At 41.7% G+C, this 21,638-nt stretch overlaps 1 protein-coding gene across 4 annotated transcripts in view; it reads left to right on the top strand.

Moving 5' to 3' along the window:
- The window catches only part of tent4a (terminal nucleotidyltransferase 4A), a 118,306-nt gene extending 98,002 nt beyond the window's left edge, over window positions 1-20,304 (top strand). The window contains exons 8-13 of one of the 4 annotated variants that reach the window (XM_085988706.1): window positions 315-441; window positions 520-623; window positions 10,576-10,751; window positions 11,008-11,166; window positions 13,501-13,668; window positions 16,572-20,304. In XM_085988706.1, coding sequence (XP_085844832.1) covers window positions 315-441; window positions 520-623; window positions 10,576-10,751; window positions 11,008-11,166; window positions 13,501-13,668; window positions 16,572-16,745 — 908 coding nt within the window. In that variant the 3' untranslated portion in view covers window positions 16,746-20,304. Of the gene's footprint in view, window positions 1-314; window positions 442-519; window positions 624-10,575; window positions 10,752-11,007; window positions 11,167-13,500; window positions 13,669-15,453 lie in introns of all 4 variants that reach the window. The other 3 variants (XM_085988705.1, XM_085988708.1, XM_085988709.1) reach the window with 3 other exon arrangements.
- Window positions 20,305-21,638: the final 1,334 nt, after the last annotated feature.

Here is a 21,638-nt window from a genome sequence, read left to right as displayed (position 1 = left end):
AGGTCATTTGTAGTGACATGATGAGCCTTGTGACTTTGTTGTATGTTTGGGGAGCATGCAGCTGTGATTTGATGAACCCATTCACAATTAGAATGGAGATTGTGAAATACATTTTTAAATTGAGCAGATTGTTCATCAAGTGCCAGTATTTGCAAAATTTAAGAATGTCTAATTGACCCTGAAATTATCAACATTATCCAGAATTGTAAAGTGGTTTGTGCTCATCTGTGCTGTCAGTTGTGTTCAAAAGTTTTGTTGTTGAGAACTGAAGATTGGCTTAGCAAAGAGTGTTGAATTGTATTGTCTCCTGCTAGGAAATGATGTGGGGAGGAGTTCATATGGAGCCATGCAAGTCAAACAGGTCTTCGATTATGCGTACATTGTCCTTAGCCATGCCGTGTCACCGCTGGCAAGATCTTATCCAAACAGAGATTCTGAGAGGTAGGATATTTCAACACTCAGTTAGATAATGAAGGATTTCCATTGTCTGTAATTTAAATGTAATTTATTTTGTTTCAGCACTCTTGGACGAATAATCAAAGTAACCCAAGAGGTAATAGATTACAGGGAGTGGATCAGGAAGAAATGGGGTATGGGGAAGATCCTTGGATCACCTGATTCTGGTTAGTGATGCTATCATGTGCTGAATCTGCATAGACCAAAGTGTAAATCACAATCTTTGGAACCCCATAGTTGGGTAAACCTACTACTGAGCCTTTTGCTTTTCTGACTGGATAACTGACAAAGTGCTACTTTCTCCTCGCCCGCATGAACTTTGTCTACACTCTGCTGTCAGTCTACCTTGCTGTAATTAGTTTTGCTTTTTACATAGGATATACGGCACAGAAATAGGCCATTTGGCCCAACCAGTCCATGCCGGCCTTTATGCTCCAGTTTTTCCTCATCTAACTTTATCAGCATACCCCTTTATTCTCTTCTCCCTCATATGCTTGTCTAGCCTCCCCTTAAATGCATCTATACTATTTGCCTCAACTACTCCCTGTGGTAGCGAGTTCCACATTCTCACCACTCTCTGCGTAAAGAAGTTCCTTCTGAATTCCCTATTTGATTTCTTGGTGACTATCTTATATTGATGGCCTCTCGTTACGCTCTTCCCCACAAGTGGAAACACTCTCTCTGTATCTACTCTACCAAAACCCTTCATAATTTTAAAGACCGCCATTAGGTCACCCCTCAGCCTTTTTTCCCCCCAAAGAGAAAAGCGACCCAGCCTGTTCATGCTTTCCTGATAGGTATACCCTTGCATTTTTGGTATCCTCCTTCTAAATCTTCTCTGCACTCTCTCCAGTGCCTCTATATTATATTTATAATATGCCGACCAGAATTGTACACAGTACTGCAGGTGTGGTCTAACTAAGGTTCAATACAGGGTTAGTATAACATCACAAATTTTCAACACTCTCCCTCTAGAAATAAACCCTAGTGCTTGGTTTACTTTTTTAATGGCCTTGTTAACCTGTGTCACTACTTTTAGTGATTTGTGTATTGTACTCCCAGATCCCTTTGCACCTCTACCCCACCAAGACTCGCACCCTCCAAGTAATAAGTGACCTCCCTATTCCTACCAAAATGTAATACCACAGATTTATCTGTATTGAAATTTATTAGCCAATTATATGCCCATTCTGCAAGTTTATTAATGTCTTCCTGTAATTTGTTGCAGTCCTCCTCAGTATTGACTCTCCACCACCTTCCCCCCCCCCCCCCCACCAACCAAATTTGGTGTCGTCTGCAAATTTAGAAATTGTGTTTTTGATTCCAAAATCTAAATCGTCAATATAAATTGTGAACAACAGTGGTCCCAGCACTGATCCTTGTAGAACACCACTACTCACCTTCTGCCACTGAATAGCTACCCTTTATCCCTACTCTCTGCCTTCCGTCTTGAGGCCAGCTAGCTATCCATTCTGCTACTTGTCCCCTGACTCCGCATTCTCTGACATTATTCATTAGTCTATTATGTGGTACCTTATCGAAGGCCTTTTGAAAATCTAGATAAATTACATCTTCTGCATTACCATTGTCTACTCTGTGTTGCCTCTTCAAAAAATTCAGTGAGGTTGGTCAAGCAAGACTTTCCCTTTTGAAATCCACGCTGACTATTCTTCATTATATTTTGGGTTTCTAGATGTTCTTCTATTTTATCCTTTAGTAGGGATTCCATTATTTTTCCTACCACCAATGTTAAGATGACTGGTCTATAGTTCCCTGGACATGTTCTATCCCTTCTTTAAAGGTATTATGTTATCTGCCAGTCTGCTGGCACTACACCTTTTTCTAACGAATTATTAAATAGGTGTAGTAATGCCTCGGCTATCTCTTCCCTTGATTCTTTTAAAATGCGCAGATGTAATCCGTCCGGACCATGGCTTTTTTTCCTGAGTTTGATTAGTTTATTTAATATATATCTTTTTTTTATTTTAAATGCAGTTATTTCATTACTAATCTCATCATTCAATGTCATGTCCACCTGTTCTATCTCCCTGGTAAATACTGAAGCAAAGTAATTATTTAATATTTCTGCCATCTCTCTATTGCTGCCTGGGATATTATCCTGGTATGGTATGCTCCACCTCGCCCTCAGTAAGGTCCCCACTGGAGTGGAACTAATTTACAGAACAAACGGGAAACTGTTCAACCTCCGTCACCTCCAGTCCAGATCCAAGGTCGTCCCATCTTCTGTCGTCGAATTACAGTATGCAGACGACGCTTGCGTCTGTGCTCACTCGGAGATCGAACTCCAAACCATCGTCAACACCTTCACCGAAGCATACGAGAGCATGGGCCTTACACTAAACATCCGTAAGACAAAGGTCCTCTACTAACCTGCCCCCACCACACAGTACTGCCCCCTGATTATCAGAATCCACGACAAGGCCTTGGACAACGTGGACCACTTTCCATACCTCGGGAGCCTACTATCGACAAGGGCAGACGTCGATGACGAAGTCCAACACCGCCTTCAGTGTGCCAGTGCAGCCTGAGGAAGAGTGTGTTTGAAGACCAGGACCTCAAACCCGGCACTAAGCTCATGGTCTACAGAGCAGCAGTGATACCCGCCCTCCTGTATGCTTCAGAGACATGGACCATGTACAGCAGGCACCTCAAAGCACTGGAGAGGTACCACCAACACTGCCTGCGCAAGATCCTGATAATCCATTGGCAGGATAGGCACACCAACGTCAGTGTTCTTGCTCAGGCCAACATCCCCAGCATCGAAGCTTTGACCACGCTCAGTCAACTCCGATGGCCGGGTCACATTGTCTGCATGCCCGATACGAGACTCCCAAAACAAGCGCTCTACTCTGAGCTCCGGCACAGCAAGAGAGCCCCAGGTGGGCAGAGGAAACGCTTCAAGGACACCCTCAAAGCCTCCTTGAAAAAGTGTAACATCCCCATTGACACCTGGGAATACTGGCCCAAGACCGCACAAAGTGGAGGAGAAGCATCCGAGAAGGCGCCGAACACCTCGAGTCTCTTCACCGGGAGCAAGCGGAAGCCAAGCTCAAGGAGCGCATGTCATCCCAAGCACCCCACCCACCCGCCCCTTCAACCACCGTCTGCCCCACCTGTGACAAAGAGACTGTAGATCCCGCATTGGACTCATCAGTCACCTGCGAACTCATTTTTAATGTGGAAGCAAGTCATCCTCGGTTCCGAGGGACTGCCTAAGAGAAGAAGGATTATCCTGTCCATCCCGACCAACCTTTTTTTTATTTGTGACTAAAATATTTTACTTTTTTGTTTTATGGTCCTTGATAATTCATAGTTCCTCTTTGCCTTCCTAATTGATTTTGTGACCTCTCCTAATCTCTTCGTATTCTGCCTTATGATGTTCTCCCCTACTGTCCATGTACTTAATGTATACCTCTTTCCTTACCCTCAATTTATCCCTTATGGCTTTATTCATCAATGGCGTCTCATTAGTGTTTAGTTTTTTTTTTAAGCGGATTATATTTTTCCTGCACTCCCTTTCAGAGTGGAACAGCTCAAACCTCCCACCACCACTCAATCTTTTAGTTTATAACAATAGTGGGAAAAACAATTTAGCTATTCCCATTACTTGCTACTTTGGACTTATGCAACTGTCACTTTTAGGTGAGATGTTTTGTTGTCCAAAAGTACAAATGCATGAGGTTTTAGTCCACCTAGTTCATGGTATGTTTTTTCCTTCCCCCTTTGCTCAGTAATAGTATGCCAAATTCTTTGCCCCCACCCCATGTGCACACTCCAAAATACATGGCCCAGCAACAACAACTTAAGTTTATATAGAGCCTTTACTGCAGTAAAACGTCCCAAGGAGCTTTACATGAACGTTATCAAACAAAATTTGACACCGAGCTACATAAGCTATTGGAACAGGTTGGACAAAGAGGTATGTGTAAGGAGCGTCTTAAAGGAGGAGGTGGAGGCGAAGGCGAGGGAGGTAGAAAGGCAGAGTTTTTGGGAGGGAATTCCAGAGCTTGGGGCGTAGACAGCTGAAGGCACGACCACAAGTAATGGAGGGAAGAAAATCAGGAATACGCAAGGGGTCAGAATTGGAGGAGTGTAGAGATCTCTGGGGCTGGAGGGGTTACAGAGATAAGGAGGGGTGAGGCCATGGAGGGATTTGTAAACAAGGATGAGGATTTATAAATTGAGACGTTGCTGGACCGGGAGCCAGTGTAGGTCAGTAAGCACGGGGTGGGGGGGTCAACAGGATCTGGTGCAAGTTGGGATAAGGGCAGCGGAGTTTTGGAATGAGCTCAAATTTTCAGAGGGTGGGGTGCAGGGAGGGAGGCTGGCTAGCTAGGAGAGCATTGGGATAGTCAAGTCTAAGGATCGCCGCAGCAGATGAGCTGAGGCAGGGGTAGCGACAGGTGATGTTATGGAGGTGGAAGCTGGCAGTCTTGGTGACGGAGAGGACATGGGGTTGGACCCTCAGCTCGGGGTTAAGTAGGACGCAACGGTTGCAAATGGTCTGGTTTAGCCTCAGCCAGTGGCCTCGGAGAGGGATGGACTTTGAGGCTCAAGAACAAGAGTTTGTGGCAGGGACCAAAGACAATGGCTTTGGTCTTTCTGGTATTTAATTGGAGGAAATTTCTGCTCATCCAATACTGGATGTCTGACATGTAGTGTGACAAATCAGAGGCAGTGAGAGGTCACAAGAGGTGAAGAAGAGGTAGAGCTGGGTGTCGTCAGTGTACATTTGGAACCTGACATTGTGTTTTTGGATGATCTTGCTGAGGGGCAGCATGTAGACAAGAAATAGGAGGGGGCTGAGGATAGATCCTTGGGGGATTCCAGAGTTAACGGAGCGGGAAGAGAAGCCATTGCAGGTGATTTTTCTCTCTCTCTCGCTCTCTGTGACTGGATAGATAGGAATGGAACCAGGCTTGGGAAGTCCCAATAGCTGTAGTTTTTGCCTCTTGTACTGCAGTGCTGTACTCTGATCCAACTGAACTTTTGGTGGTGGTATAATCATGATTCAGATTTTTTAATTGGATTACCGTTAAACCTTTTTTCCACTACCAACCATTTAATTAATCCCCTATCGCCTCCACCCTCACCTCCAACAACAAGGCAAATTATTGACCTGGTTAGGATATTGGCTGAGCGGCAGGAGACAGTAGGGATAATGGGCAAGTACTCTAATTGGCAGGATGTGACTAGTGATGTCCCACAGGATCTGTGTTTGATGCCTCAACGATTCACCATATTTATTAACGACTTAGCTGATGGGGTAGAGAGCCACATATCCAAGTTTGCCAGTGACGCAAAGATAGGCAGCATTGTAAGCAGTGTAGATGGAAGCGTAAAATTACAAAAATATTAATAGATTAAGTGAATGGGCAAAACTGTGGCAAATGGATTTCAGTTTAGTCAATTGTGAAATCATCTACTTTGGACCTAAAAAGGATAGATCAGAGTACTTTCTAAATGGTGAAAAGCTAGAAACAGAGGATGTCCAAAGATATTTAGGGGTCCGTGTACATAGATCATTATATTCTGTACCTGCACATGACATTTTAATCAAAAAGGCTAATAGAATGTTGGCCTTTATATCTAGAGGACTAGAATACAAGGGGGTAGAAGTTACGCTACAGCTATATAAAGCCCTTGTTCGGCCACACCAGGAGTACTGTGTTCAGTTCTGAGCACCATACCTCAGGAAGGATATATTGTCCTCAGAGGGAGTGTGGTGTAGATTTACCAGAATGATTCCTGGACTCCAAGGGTTAAAATACGAGGAGAGATTACACAAACTCTGGTTGTATTCCCTGGAATTTAGATGGCTAAGGGGTGATTTGATCAAAGTTTTGAAGATATTAAGAGGAGCTAATAGAGTAGATAGAGAAACTCTTTCCGATAGGGTTTGGGGAGTATAGGTCTAGGATCATAGCCTAAAAATTAGAGCCAGATTTTTCAGGAGTGAAGCTAGGAAACACTTCTACACACAGGGTGGTAGAAGTTTGGGACACTCTTCCACAAGCAGCAGTTGATGCCAGGTCAGTTAAAAATCTATCAATCTCAGATTAAAAATTGTTAACCAGAGGTATTAAGGGATATGGGGCAAAGGTAGGTATATGGAGTTAGGTCACAGATCAACCATGATCTCATTGAATGGCGCACAATGCTCGAGGGGCTAAATGGCCTACTCCTGTTTCTATAATATCAAAGAGTCATAGACATAAAGGCACAGAAGGAGGCCATTCGGCCCATCGAGTCCATGCCAGCTCTCTAGAGCAATCCAGTCAGTCCCATTCCCCCGCTCTATCCCCGTAGCCCTGCAAGTTTATTTCCTTCAAGTGCCTATCCGGTCTCCCCTTGAAAACATTGAGTGTCTCTGCTTCCACCACTTCCGTTGGCAGCAAGTTCCAGGTCCTCATCACCTTTTTTATTCGTTTATGGGATCAGGGCGTCACTGGCAATGCCAGCATTTATTGCCCATCCCTGAAGATGGTGGTGAGCTGCCGCCTTGAACCGCTGCAGTCCGTGTGGTGATGGTACTCCCACAGTGCTGTTAGGTAGGGAGTTCCAGGATTTTGACCCAGCGACGATGAAGGATCGGCGATATACTTCTAAGTCAGGATGGTGCTTGACTTGGAGGGAAACTTGGAGGTGGTGGTGTTCCCATGTGCCTGCTGCCCTTGTCCTTCTAGGTGTAAGAGGTCGCGAGTTTGGGAGGTGCTGCCGAAGAAGCCTTGGCAGGTTGCTGCAGTGCATCTTGTAGATGGTACACACTGCAACCATGGTACGCCAGTGGTGGAGGGAGTGAATGTTTAAGGTGGTGGATGGGGTGCCAATCAAGCGGGCTGCTTTGTCCTGGATGGTGTTGAGCTTCTTGAGTGTTGTTGGAGCTGCACTCATCCAGGCAAGTGGAGAGTATTCCATCACACTCCTGACTTGTGCCTAAAAAAGTTTTCCCTCACTTCCCCCCCCTGAATCTCTTGCCCAAAACCTTAAATTTGTGTCCCCTTGTCCTTTGTACCATCAACTAGTGGGAACAGTCTTTCCCCGTCTAGCCTATCCAAACCCGTCATAATCTTGTACACCTCTATCAAATCTCCCCTCAACCTCCTTTGCTCTAATGAAAACAAATCCAGCTTCTCCCCCTAAGATCCCCCATCCCCGGAACCATTCTGGTAAATCACCTCTGCAGCCTCTCAAGGGCCTTCACATCCTTCCGAAAGTGTGGTGACCAGAACTGGACGCAATACTCCAGTTGTAGCCTAACCAGCGCTTTATAAAGGTTCAGCATAACCTCTCTACAGTTAGCTCATAGGCCTCTTTGTCACTAAGATTGAGACCATCTTTCTGCTGCATGCCCCCTTCCCTTGCCCACCAAGCCAAATCTCTCCCAAGGCTCCCTTCTGTCCAAGCCTGGACATGCATCTTACTTCGATTTCTCTCTCATCTCCCCTTGTGTCCTTTCCAAATTCATCTTGTCCATGTGACCCACTGCTTGCTCTCTGGACCCCATTCCACTAAACTACTGACCACCTGACTTCCCTTCTTATATCCCCCATGTTTGCTGGTTCCTTTCCTCAGATATTGTTCCCTACCATACAAAACTGCTATCATCACTCCTGCCTCAAAAATCCACCCTCAGTCCCTCTTTCCTTGCAAATTAGTGCCCTATCTCCAAACTGCATTTCCTTTCAACAGTTCTTGAATGTGTTGCCTCCCAAATCAATTCTCATCTTTCCAATGCCATGTTTGAATCTCTCCAATCGGGTTCCTCCCTGACAGCACTGAAATGGCCCTAATCGAAGTAGAAATTACATCCCCCTATGCTTGTAACCATGGTGCACGATACCGCTGTATCCTTCCAGACCTTGCTGCAGCCTTTGACATGGTTGACTCCACCATCCTCCTCCCAAAGACTTTCCTCTGTTGTCCAGCTCAGTAAGACTTCTCTTGTTTGGTCCACTCTTACTTATCCAACCATACCCAAAGCATCTCCAGCAATGGCTTCTCTTCCTGCTCCCACACCATTACCTCTGGAGTATCCTAAAGATCTCTCTTGACTACCATCTATTCCTCAAGCATGTGCTGTCCCTTAGCGACATCGTCCAAAGCAATGGAGTCCGCTTCTGACGATACCCAACTCTACCTCTCTGCCATCTCTCTGTTGTCAGACTGCTTGACCAACATCCAGAACTGGATGAGTCATGATTTCTTCCTGTTGAATATTGAGAAGACCAAAATCCATCGTCTTCGACCACTACCACAAACTCCGCACCTTCGCCACTGATTCCATCCCCCTCCCTGGTTATACAAGACTGATTGCAGCCCCATTTGACCCAAAGCTGAGCTTCCGACCGCAAAGACCGACTACTTCCGCCTCGAACATCGTCCACCTCTATCTTGGCCTCTCTTTTGCCAAAACTCTCATTCATGCCTTTTGTCACCTCCAGCCTCGGGGCTGGCCCCTCCTCATCCTCTCCCCCCCCCCCCACCCCCCTGGTTTTGGCTTCTGGTGTCTCTGGAGACATAGTGGGGGTCGGGGAAATCAAATTGGTTCTTCTTTAAACTTGCTATCTAGTAACCCTGCTGAAAAGTGGACGTTGGATGAAGCAGGGTCACACTTTACTCTAGTTCTCTTCCCTCTTTCTTTGGCTCTCTCTTGTGCTTGTTCACGCTTGCTTGCTTTCTCACTCTTTGCTTGCCTTGCCCTCGTCTTTTCTCTCACTTTTTTGTGCTGTGCAGCTCTCATGCTCACTTTTGTGCTTGCTGTCTCAGTCATTCTTGTGCGCTCGATCTCTCATTGTCTCTCTCTTGCCATACAATTATTACACTTACTGCCTCTGTATGTTTCTCTTTCTCTCCCCTCTTTCACTCTGCAGAGGCAGAGAGTAGATGTTTAGGTTTGGTTGTAAGTTAGTGAAAGGTAAGTTATTATAGGCCTGGATAAAAGTCTCGTGTTGCTCAAATGTACAGAAGAAGTTGATTTTAATGGCTGGTGACCGGGTGACTCTTGCGTCTGTTTTCTTTCCAAGGGGAGTTGCACCACCATATCAAATAAACTGCTTTGGCTAAAACCAGCAGTAGAAGTTGTCAGTAAAACTCTTCCCCTAGGTCTTCAAAAGTTCCTATTACTTTGTGCAAAACAGGAGGACTGCAAATGTCCAGGACCATATACTCCCTGTAACCAAGCAGACATGTCAGTTAAAAGGGAGATAAGAGACCTCTAGTTGTAGTTAAATGTATTGCATTGGTTGTCAAGCAATGTACATAATCATCCTGATTTTTAAAAAAAATTTTGAGGCAAGTCCTCCCTTTCATTCCTCTGAAGATAGGCTTGGCCATTCTGACACCACGAGTAAGATCAGCAGAATAACCTTTACCGATTTCAATGCTACAATTTCCAACAGATGCTTGGGTGAATGCCACTTGAGTGTATTCTGCCCACTTCAAAAGATTATGTTCAGTCCAGTGGGATTTTTAACTTCAAAAGCAGATTTTATTTAATCTAACTGCCTATTGCTTTCCCACACTGGAAAATAGCCCCAAGTGAGGAAAGGGGATTCTTTTTATGGCTGTCTCTATCGGGGACCTAAAGAATTGTAAAACGGTATTTGGAAGTTTTGAGGTGATTTTGCTGGATGGCAATGATGCTACACCACTGAATGGTGGGATGCAAGTTTCAGCTCCCATTCTTTGAGTTTCCAACTACCGCTGTAGTTTGCAGAATATTGCTGTGCACTTTTACTTGAAGGAAAAATTTGTGTTTTCCCTTCTTCCTCGCAGTAGCTTAACTGAGGTTTGATCTTGCACAATGGAAGAAACAAAGCTATATTCTACCATTTTGAGGTACTGCACTTGGCTGCTAACTGTCTTTTGGTGTGAAACCATTATTGCAAGGCATTGTGATATATACATAGCTTTTTGAGGGCTATCAAGTTGGTATTGGGATATCACTCCCTTCCTGACTTATTGGTATGAAATGATTGCCTACTTTTGTGTGAAGAAAAACTTGATTCAAATAGAAACATCTACTTGAGCATTTTTTAAGCTATTGCTGCTCTAATACATTTCTACATGGTCCACTTTTTTTCCCCCTCAAATCAGATAATGGTGTTAAGATTGAACAAGTGGATAAGACTGGTAACGTTAACAGAGAACAGCAACAAAGCAGAGATTCTGAATCTCCCTGCAGCCAAGCATCGCCTATGTCTCTGTCCAGCCCACAGCAGCTCTCCTCTGCCTCTTCTTCATCTGCTTCATCACTGTCTGGAAGTGATATAGTAAGTACAGTCTTCCAACTAAACTAAACAATATTTGTTAATGGGGCTTGTGCTGAATATTGTACTCAAAATTGCTACTGAAATACAGTTTAGTATTCACAATGTATGAATTGTTTAGAATAATGGGTCGTTAATTGCTCATCTATGATTTAAATCTGATCTTGTTGGAACACATTTGTAGTAAAATACTAATATATTGAAATAATAATTGGTTACAATAGCACTGTGAAAGTGTTTTTAATGGTGCTTTTGACAGGATTCTGATTCTACACCATGCACAACTCCAAACCTTCACCACTTTGGCATCCCAACATTAGCTCCTTTGATGGCAACTTTAGCACCTACACTGCCCATCCCAAGTGGGAAACCACAGCCAAACATAACAAGTGCATTGATAGTGACTTCAAATACTCAGGTGAGAAAGCTGTTGTCCTTTGAGTACTTGAATCTCCCTTTTCAACTTTCAAAATAAGCAGGTCTTGCTGTCACATTTGCTGACATCTATACCGGGGTGGCCAATCTTTCAGAGCACGAGCTAGCAAAATAAAATTCAAGTTTTCAGGCCCTTGTACATTGCAGTTTGGGTTCTGGGAGAGCGATGCTTAAAAGTGAGTATCCACTGCCATCAGCTCTGCAGGCTCCATCAACATTTAAAGCAATTGTGTGCTATGCCCTCCATTTCTTGTTGCCATTCCTCGCTTCTCTATTCCAAGGAGGACTATTCTGATAGTCATGCCTTGAATTTTGTTAAATATTTATTTATTCTACAGAAGGTCTCACTTTTTATTTCTCAACAGAAATACAACAAAGCAGAACAATTAACATCTCCGATTCAGCATTGTATAGTGGAATTCTATTAAGCATCCCTTATTTTGAATGACCTAAGTCAGTAGATGAATTAATGTTCTGAGCTTGAAACATCCCACCATCCATTATGAACACCTAAAACAACCTAAATAATAGAAACAGTTCTGTAAGGAAGCATCCATTAATTTCTTTGGTAAATATTTTCAAAGCCTAAAATCATCTTGACCTCTTCCTACCCAAAGCAATAAAGTGACCATGTTTAACTCTCCACTTTATTCACTGCTCGACAATGCTCCGGACTCCTGTCTGGTGCATGATCAGTCACATTTCTCGCTCCTTATTGAACACCACTCTCCATGCAGTGAGCATGACTGCTGTGGCTACACAGTCGACAAGCAGCAGGTTATGACCAAACTGGTTCACCCAATAGCGGAGGGAGTAAAATAGTTGTGCTGCAGCCAATTCAAAGGAAGAGAATAGAAATGCATCACAGCAAAATTGAAAGGGAAAATAACAGTACTTCTTTAACAGAAGCTGCATGCTGTTCACAATGTGCTCCTTTGGCCACCCCTATCTAAACTTTGTAATGCTGGGTGTTATAAAGGGGTAATGTGTAAAAGCACATGGCATTCCTAATTTACAGAATTCTCAGTAATTCAGAGGCTCATCTGGTGGAATTTGTTTTAATTTTAGACACTTTGTGTCTATCAAACCAGGTATTGATCGAAGGAATTTTAATCATGAAAATTAAAAATAATCTAAAATATTTGGTCTAAGTTTTAAAATTTGTAAGATATATTCATGCAATTTAAAACTGTTTTAAAACAAATTTCATAAGGTAGCAGCTACCCAGTTTGCCTTCATGGTATGTCTTAGCTAGGGATTGCAGATAAACCTTATTCCAACTTGTAAAACCTTACAACCAACTGTTTATTTCAATATCTGATGACTGAGCCACTTATGGTACAGCAATTTTTAAAATGTGTTCTTAGAATGTGGGCGAAACTGTGAACACAGCATTAAGAGCCAACCACATAGTGTAGGACTGGAGTCGCATGCAGGCCAGACTGGATAGGGGTGGCAGGCTCCCCTCCCTAAAGGACTCAAGTGAACACATGGATGACTATCTGAAACAGGAACCCCGTTTCCCTCCCAAAGCCCAAGGATACCGAGGCCAGTTCTAGCACTTTCATCATGGTTCTGCCTGTCGTTAATCAGCATAGAATAGTGATTGAACCTGACTTTCCTGGTTTATGTGGCTCTGTACCACACCAGACAAGGCAGTTTATTCACTGACCCATCAGGGGAGCTAAGTGGAGTTATATTAAGTATTTAAAGCATGGGATGGAAAAGACAATTTGATTCATCAGGCCCACTCCTTTCACAATCACGTAATTTTCTTTGAACGGTCATAATCATTTAGTCATCAAGACCTCATTCCAATAAGTTGTAGAAAAATGTAGTCCAAAGTATGTGTCTATTAATTGTGTAATTCTATTACTTAACAAAAACTTTTTTTAAAACAAATTTTATTTTGAGCTTAAAACTGCAGTGAGCTTAAGAATTAGCTTGCCAGCTCTCTCTCCATCCCACCAGCATAATTTTTGCGACATTCTGCAACTGCCATTGATCAGAGTCTTTACTTGAATAGTAACTTACGATCTGTACTTTTCTGCTGCAGGCTTTGCTTACTTGTATACAGCTACTTGCATGTAATGATGCATGTGTTTAACTTAAGGAGGGTAGTGTAACCAAGTCTGTTCCCATGTATGATTTTGAGTGCTTGGAGAATTGAAGTGCTTTTCTGTACCATATCCTGTGATGCTGATGAAGAGCAATTAATTTTTAGGATGTCATTTTAGTAAATCATTTTTGTCGTCACTTAAAAAGCAAGTTATTGTTAGTTTGTTAATTTTGTCTATTTTGCTACCTTCCAATACAGGCTAGGATTTGTGTTTCACCAGCCAGTATTGGTGTTTCCACACACCCTGCACTTCCTTCCAGGCAGGTTTGTATTGAAGGAGCACCACTGAATCCTGTCACTGCTGTATACCCTATTCCCCCTACTGCATCCCCTAGCCTTCTGCCAAGTCTATATATACATCACAAGGTAGGAACCAGTGAAGTCAAAATAAAAATTGAGCTTTGCAGTACTAGTGCTGAACTGCGTTTAATACCTTTTTTAGAATGCATGATTCACAAATATTCTAAATCTAAATCTTGACGCTCAGAATTATTTCAGCGTGGGGCACTAATCTTTCACACCATAATTAGGGAATATTTTTCTTTCTAGCTAAAAAGGGTGGCTTGCGCTGAACCATAGAGCATTTGGCAATAGTTTGTACATGTATTTCTTACAAAATAGGTTTCCAGTCTGCTGATATATCTGAGAAAAACTGAATGGAGGCCAGGGGCATACCCCACAGAGAGTAAATATTAGAGTGTCTTAACTCCACCCCTTCATACAAAAAACTCTGGAGGTTATCGTACATCTAGCACAAGCTCAAGATCAGGTCCCCTTTCCCTTCTAGCTGGAGAATGGTGTCCGATGCAGGGAAACCTAAAATGAAAAGTAACTAGTGCGCTTTGTTTGCCTTAAAAACAGAGGAGTCCAAGTTTATTGGCTTTGTGGGCCGCATATGTGCACACCATGGAGCCTCTGGCTACACACAATCGATTTGTCCATTAATTTCCATGTGCCTCAAGTTAGTGATGCTAGCATATTTTGGTGTTTGGATTTAGGATTTGTCCACAAATGAGGCAACAACTATAAAAACAGTCCTTTCCATGGAAAAAGGCCCACAAAATTCAAACTGGACAAACCAGCAAATAATGAATAGGAATGAGCCACCTGGACTTCATGGGCTGAAGTGCCAGGGCTTGGGGTGAGATTCCACACAGGCTAGAATTTGGATGCCCCTGGCCTGAAAGTCTTAAAATGCTATGGCACTATTTTGGTGGAATTGCTGTTTTTTTTCCAGAATACTTTGAAAAGGATTAAAGCTGACATAGAAGAGCTCCACTGACTGCTCAATTGGTTAAAAACCCAATTTCCCTAAAATTAGCCAATTGGATATTAGTGTACAAATTCTTAATGTATTTGCCTGACATTCTCCTCTTTGGGATTAATGTCTTTTATAAAATAGCTAAAAGGAATTTCAGATGAATGTGTTAAATAATTGTACACTACTAGCCCACCGTGTAATTTTGAGACCGGTGTAACTAAACCATACATATCTCACAGTCTCGGGTTTGATTCCTAGTCTGCATTATTTAATCTCCGATGGCATGGCAGTGGATCATTGCAATTGGGTGCAGTGCTCTTGTGCAAAGGAGAGGAAAATAACTTCCAGGGTTCCTATTCCCGATTGCTCTCCAGTAACTCCTGCAAGAAAGTGTATGTATGTACGTAGACATCAAGTAAGGATAGAATCTGGCTCGGATATTCCCTGAGATTAAATAGCCTGTCATGGTCACTGTAGAAATTCACGTGACGAATGGCCACTTGGATGAGGTACTGTACTGGAGGATGATCAAAATGTACCATAGCAAGTTTGTTAAATAAAGCAGTATATATTTTATGATTAAAATTTGTTTTGGAAGTGAGTTACAATATTCAGTTAATGGTGGAAACTGTATTAGTAACATTTTTAACTATCATCTGAAATGCTTTCCCTTTTAAATAAATAATTCAAACCTTTAGTCAGGAAGATAATTTTTTTTTACCTTCCAAGTCTGGTATGTAACAACCACATCGTAAGGCAGCCATTACATTTTTTTCACAATCGGCAGACATTAGTCTATTATCTATTACACCAGAGAGAAATTCAGTTATATTTTATTGGTTTCCATTTGCTGGCCTGCAATATTAAGTCTCAACTTCTTGTTTCATCAGCCATGGCTCAGTTGGTATCACCCTTGCCTCTGAGTCAGAAGGTTGTGGGTTCAAGTCCCACTCCAGAGAGCACAAAAGTCTAGGCTGATATTCCAGGGCAGTATTGAGGGAGTGCTGCACCATCGGATGTGCCGTCTTTCGGATGAGATGTTAACCCGAGGCCCTGTCTGCCCCTTCGGGTGGACGTAAAAGATCCCATGGCACTATTTCGAAGAGGAGCCAGGGGAGTTGCGCCAGCCAATATTGATCCCTCAATCAACATCACTAAAACAGATTATAACATTGCTGTTTGTGGAAGCTTGCTTTGAGAAAATTGGCAACAGTGATTACCCTTCAAAAAGTACATCATTGGCTGTAAGGCGCTTTGAGACGTCCAGTGGTTGTGAAAGGTGCTACATAAATGCAAGTCTTTAAGTTTTTGAGTACTACCTGAGTTTGTTGTAGTTTTGGTAGTCGCCACAGATCAGCATCTATACTCTATTCCTGATATCCAAAGTCATTGTGTTTCACTGACCCTCTCCAGGGTACTAATATTCTTTTGATTAGGTGATCAGAGCAGCAGAGATGGGATCTGACCAATGCCTTGTGCAGCCACACTACAGCCTCATTTGGTTTGTACTCAATCCTTCTACCAATGCAGCTCATTCTGGGGTACACAGGTGACAATCCTCCAGTACCACAATCTTCTGGTCCTGCTTTATTTATGAGCCTAGACAGTGAATGTTAGCTAGTTATTTGGCCGTTGCAACATTGCAGCTGAGAGATCCTGTGCTTCATGAATATCCACCTTCGCTTTCCAGCAGGAATCACAAAATGACAATGAGTGAGAACCATGGTTGATTTCTTTCTTCCCCGCCTCCCCAACCACCCACACAAAAGCTTTCTGTTGCTAAGTCCATAGCAGCCCTGCCTCCGTACAGAAGGAGATCAAACCTGCGGACTTTGTGATCTGTATTAAAAGTTTTACAGTGTGATTCCTGATTAAATGAGTGCAATATTTGTTTGAATAAGTTTTATTACCTTGAGATTTTAAATAAGATTTTAAGTGGTTTCTTGGACAAAGAATTCTTGTTGCCTGATTTATTATTTTTTGTGTTTTACAACTGTCTTAACAGCAGCACAGTGGTCCAAAATATTCGGTGAAGGGACTCCATAATCAAGGCTCCAATCATAATTCAGTGGGCGGCATGAAGCAGCCAGTCATTCACAGAGGGTATAACCAATATAGTCGCAGCAACTCAAAAAGGAGAAAACAGACACGGGACACCATAACTGTTAGTTTAAGTCGATAGGGGGTGTGAAACCATTGGAAATCATCCCCAGTCTTCACAGTAAAATGGAATGTTCTTGACATCAGACTGGAAATAAAGACCAGCATTTAATTGCAGTTAGTGGGTATTGGTTAATATCTGCAACTGGCTGTTTGCATGTGTCCGATATGATGGTTGGACTCCATCCTACAGAACATATCATCTTGTGCTAAGTATTTGTGAAGCCTTATTGGATGTGGAGGTTTTGCTTCCCATAGTTCTCAAGTCACTGCTGGAACGGCTCTGGTGATAGACCTGCAAGAGCTTGAAGCTTCCACCACAACACTCTGCAGATGATGGGCACTTTCTGCAATACTTCACAAGCAGAGGCAAACTTAGGAATACTTTAACCCAACGGTCATTCTAGTGGCTGATCTAGATGGACATTTTCATGGCAATTATTTTTGCCGCTTCTTAGTCATCGTTTCATACATATATCAGAACTTTTTACTCTGTACATATTGAACAAATTGTATCATTCGTGCAATAACTGTTTTCAGAAGTTTTTATTTAATTTTCATATGATGTTATCACATGTTTAAGTTATATTTAAGTGGAGGAGGGAAACATTTTGAAGTTTACAATCCTTTCCCAGGTTGCATTATCTAAGTTTATAGAGGATTCTTAGTTTGGCAGGTTTGGTATTTAAGCTGAGTGTGCTAACACCATAAGGGATTTTGTTGAGTAGTTCTGGCTCCTTGATGCACTATAATGCTCAGTACTAACCAGAAGTTTTAAGGGAATTTAGCGCAACTGGAACCATCTTTTCTTCTGCTTTGGTCATTTGTTTTTTGGGCTGCGTTTTCTCAGGGTCTGTTTATAGTCACCTTGAATCTGTAACTTCTGATTTGAATAAGAGCCAGAAGCGCAAGCCTTGCAACACTGAAGAGGTATACTCAAACAAAGCAAATTTTGTGTGAACTAGAAGAACTTTGTTCAGTGTTTAAGTTCATGCTAGTCATAAAAATGTAACCTGTTAAATGTTGGGGTCCAAATGGCATTTATGAATGATGTTCCCAGCTAACAGAATGTGGTGGAAGGAATTATGTTGATTCTATTAAGGAATCTGTATACCAGTATGCATATGTTCTATTAGGAGCAAAAAAGAAAAAGTACTTCATCTGCTGTATGCATTTGTAGGAAGTGTTTTGATGCAGTATTGCAACGGACAGCAAAGATTTTTAACTCATCTGTGTTGCTGGCACTTAATGGAAATTACTGATGCATACAGTTAGACTATGCAAGATTTTTTCATGACAACCACTGTTTTGTTACCTTTTTTGGAGGAGAGAAAATTACAGCCTGCCTAGCCCTATGTTTTAAAGAATGTACCACAGTTGTCCTAGGGGATTTGTCATGCCTTCTGTATTGCCTGAATTAGGTTGAAATTTAAATGTGACAATGTCTTATGAAGGGGCGCTGACCCAACTAAACACTAATAGGTGGATGAAGTCCACTTGTGGAGGTAGTTTTGTTTTGAGATAATGTTGCCATGACATTCAGGAATTTGTAGGTAAACACTTGAAAAATTTTCAAGTTGTTTAGACTTTTTTCAGCAACAATATACAAGGATATTTCATCTGTAAAATGTTACTTCTACATCAACGTGTAATATTGAGAGCTCACTGCCATGATTTTATGTTGCATGCTATTGACTTGTTTAGCTAGTGTGCTTTATATTCTAGAACATTCCAGTAAAGTCCACACTTTGTCTTTGTACATACTGTAATTTCATGAAAATAATGGGGACCTGTAAAATGTATTTCACATGAGTCAAATTTGTAGGGATTTTGTAGATGGTAATGTTTAAATTAGCCAAATTGCCACCATGAAAATGGATATTATACAGTGGAAACTTCATAACATTCTAATATAGGTTTTCAAGTCTCCAGTATAACTAGCACAAAAATGAACCCGAGGAGTTATAAATTCAGTACTTGTACCCATGTGCTGGCATTAGAAACCTCGTGCAGCACCAGAGAATCTCTTGGTTTTCTTTTTGTTTAATCATCATGCTGTGAATGAATAATTTCTGTTCATTCTAGCTCTGTAGAATGATTGTAAAGCTATAGCAGAAGTTGCATGGCTTAACATTCCAACCTGTAAACAGGAATTTTGGGGCAATATTTTGGGTAGAATGTTCTCTAATTTAGATATAGCATATAATTTCACATTGACAAAGAAGCTTCCCCAAGGAACACCTCTACAATCTGTATACCATTTAGCCCTGCTGTTGCTTTGAAACCATGTATTTCATTGAAGCAGGTCATTTAGATCTCAGCATTTGAGCGTCACTGTACCTGTGTGTAGCTTAGCTGGCCCATCTTTGCAGTGTAATTGGAGCAGCTTGGGTTCTCATATTTGCCTTCAGAATTGTGGATTCCTGTCCCTACTCTCCACACATACCAGTTATCGATCTAAATGTGACTTATTGTGACGGTAGGTGAATGGATCTCTGCAAAAGTTTCTACTCTGAAATAAAAGTAGCCATGCAATCAGGGTGACGCACCTTGCACAAAAACATAATGCATTGGTATAACATATAACAGGACAATATTGGGCACTGCTTTTCCACAAAGTGCCCACAATAATCTTGATGCTACAATTTGAGTGTGATATCCCCTTGCACTTCCATTGCATAACCCATGGAAGTGTTGTGCAGTCTTTGCTTTTACAACTTTCATCTATGGAGAGTACATTCACTGAGCTACAGCTATAGTGAGTGGCGACATTTTATTTAAAAATCCATATAAACTGACCAATTGCAATCTTCGTATGTTAAACTCTTAAATATTGCTGAATTTGTGCGCCCTGTTGGCAATGATGCTACTTTTGCTGAGTTCACAGCATTTTCTGATACCAATTCAAAGAACCATTTTAACACACTAAATCACAAGTTGCCATTTTATTTTTGGATATTTTTTTTGGTTATTTTTTTTAAGTTTTGCTAATGGTTTATCATTGTCATCACAAACTGTAAGGCTTTTTTCTATGATGGTTGTATAGTTCCATTTGGTGACCCAAGCGCTAAATTTATTTTGGAAGTATGTTTCTGTAATAATTAAAATCTACCAATTACAAGCGAGGTGGGAAGAATTATTTTTATGAAATTACTGTACAAGGTAACAGTTAAGTCATACTGGCAATCCCAGCAAACACTACAGCTCAAACCAAAGCTTGAATGATAAAGGTGAATTTGTGCTGAAATGGTTTCTATTGATGCATAACATCTAGCTATATAAGCTTCAGCAATGGCAGAAACACATTACTTTGTAGAGATTTGGTTTATGCAATTAATATCTGAAAGTGCTGTGTATTTTGTGGTGCTGGATAACCATCTGTATCATGTTCAAGTTCTGTCATGGTGAACAATGAATTGGCCTGACTACCACTGTGGGGTTGTACGTTCATGCGTACAAAAAGAATCGTGTTTAGGACTCTACTGGGGCAACTTGTTACGACAAGTAAAAATTCAACATATTTTTTATGTATAGTTTTCTATTCTTTGATTATTTTTAATAAACTTGCTGAAACGATTGTATTTGATTTGTTTATATATAAATGATTTGTGTAACGGGTGTGAGCTAAGCCACAAGTTTGTTCAATTTTTACCATTTTTTTGAACTGATTTGTCCTAAATTTTAGAATTATTCCTGATTAGTTTTTACTGGGAACTACTATTAAGCTGAAAGTAGACAAATGCATAATTTTTGTCATTCCGTCATCATCACCAGCTCCATGTGCTTTCTTGTTGTCTTACTGAGTTCCATATTGCCCAAAACTTTACTGGCTACATTCTATCCCACACAAAGTATCAGTCACTTACTGCCCTAATCTCCATTCTCTCTCTCTCTTCCCCCACCCACCCCCAACATGTTAGATTGTTATCTTCATTTACAAATCCATCAGTGATCTCTAACCATCCTTTTGTAGCCCTTTCTACCTTTTTAGCTTTTCTATCTTTTTGGCCTGCTGTGTATCTGCCCTGTCCTCTCCACATCTCCACCATCAGCCAGCTTATTCATTATCTCTGTAAACCCTTGCACATTGCAACCACTCTCCCCATTTCCAAAAGCCTATCTATTGGGCCATACTTTTGATTACCTTCTTTACAGTACAAATACTTGCCACCTGTTTTCTCCTTTTAAGCACCTTGCATTGTTTAGAATGTTCAACACATTATATAAATAGTGGCTGATTCCATATTCTTAGACTTCTCTCTCGAACATGGCAGGGTTTATACAAGTACCCAATATGATGCATATTTTGGCATCTGCACTGATCCTGATAGATGTCTAGCTTCTTATTTGCATTGTCAAACAGTATGTATTCTTGCTCAGCAACTCGCCTGAAGAAAGTGGTGCTTTTTGAATTTCTTTCTTGATCTATGACTTCTCTGAGGAGAAAGCGGTAAATCTCGACCTTCATCTACATTAGCTTGGATTATAGTCTGGATTTAGTGAAGTTATCCTGGATTTGAAGTTATTGTGGATTTATTGCTGCCTCATGTTTCCAGGTTTTCATTTCATCTGCCACCTCGTATGAAGCTCCCCAAGAATAGGAGTGTAGTAACTGGATTGAGTCCCTCAAACCTCAGAGGAATTTCAACTTACTAATTGATATGGATTCCCCTGTGACATCCCTTGGTGCACTTCTTGCAACCTCTGACTTCTTGGGTAATCTGCTCCCCAGGGAAGACATGGGTAGAGTTGTCCCTCTGTGGCAAGAATTACTGTCTGAGTGAACTTTATTGCTAAATTTGTCACCACTGGAACTGGCCACCAGGAGCCTCCTACCTAACTTACTTTGCTATTTCTCAATGTAGAAACTGCCACAGACCACCTCCGAGCTTTGAAAGAAAGATACTTATCTAGC

Source organism: Somniosus microcephalus, chromosome 5 (genome assembly GCF_052327205.1).
Source record: "Somniosus microcephalus isolate GS21.2 chromosome 5, FLI_Smic_1.0, whole genome shotgun sequence".
Lineage (NCBI taxonomy): Eukaryota > Metazoa > Chordata > Chondrichthyes > Squaliformes > Somniosidae > Somniosus > Somniosus microcephalus.
Note: the sequence above shows the minus strand (reverse complement) of the source record. Positions and strands in the feature narration are given on the sequence as shown.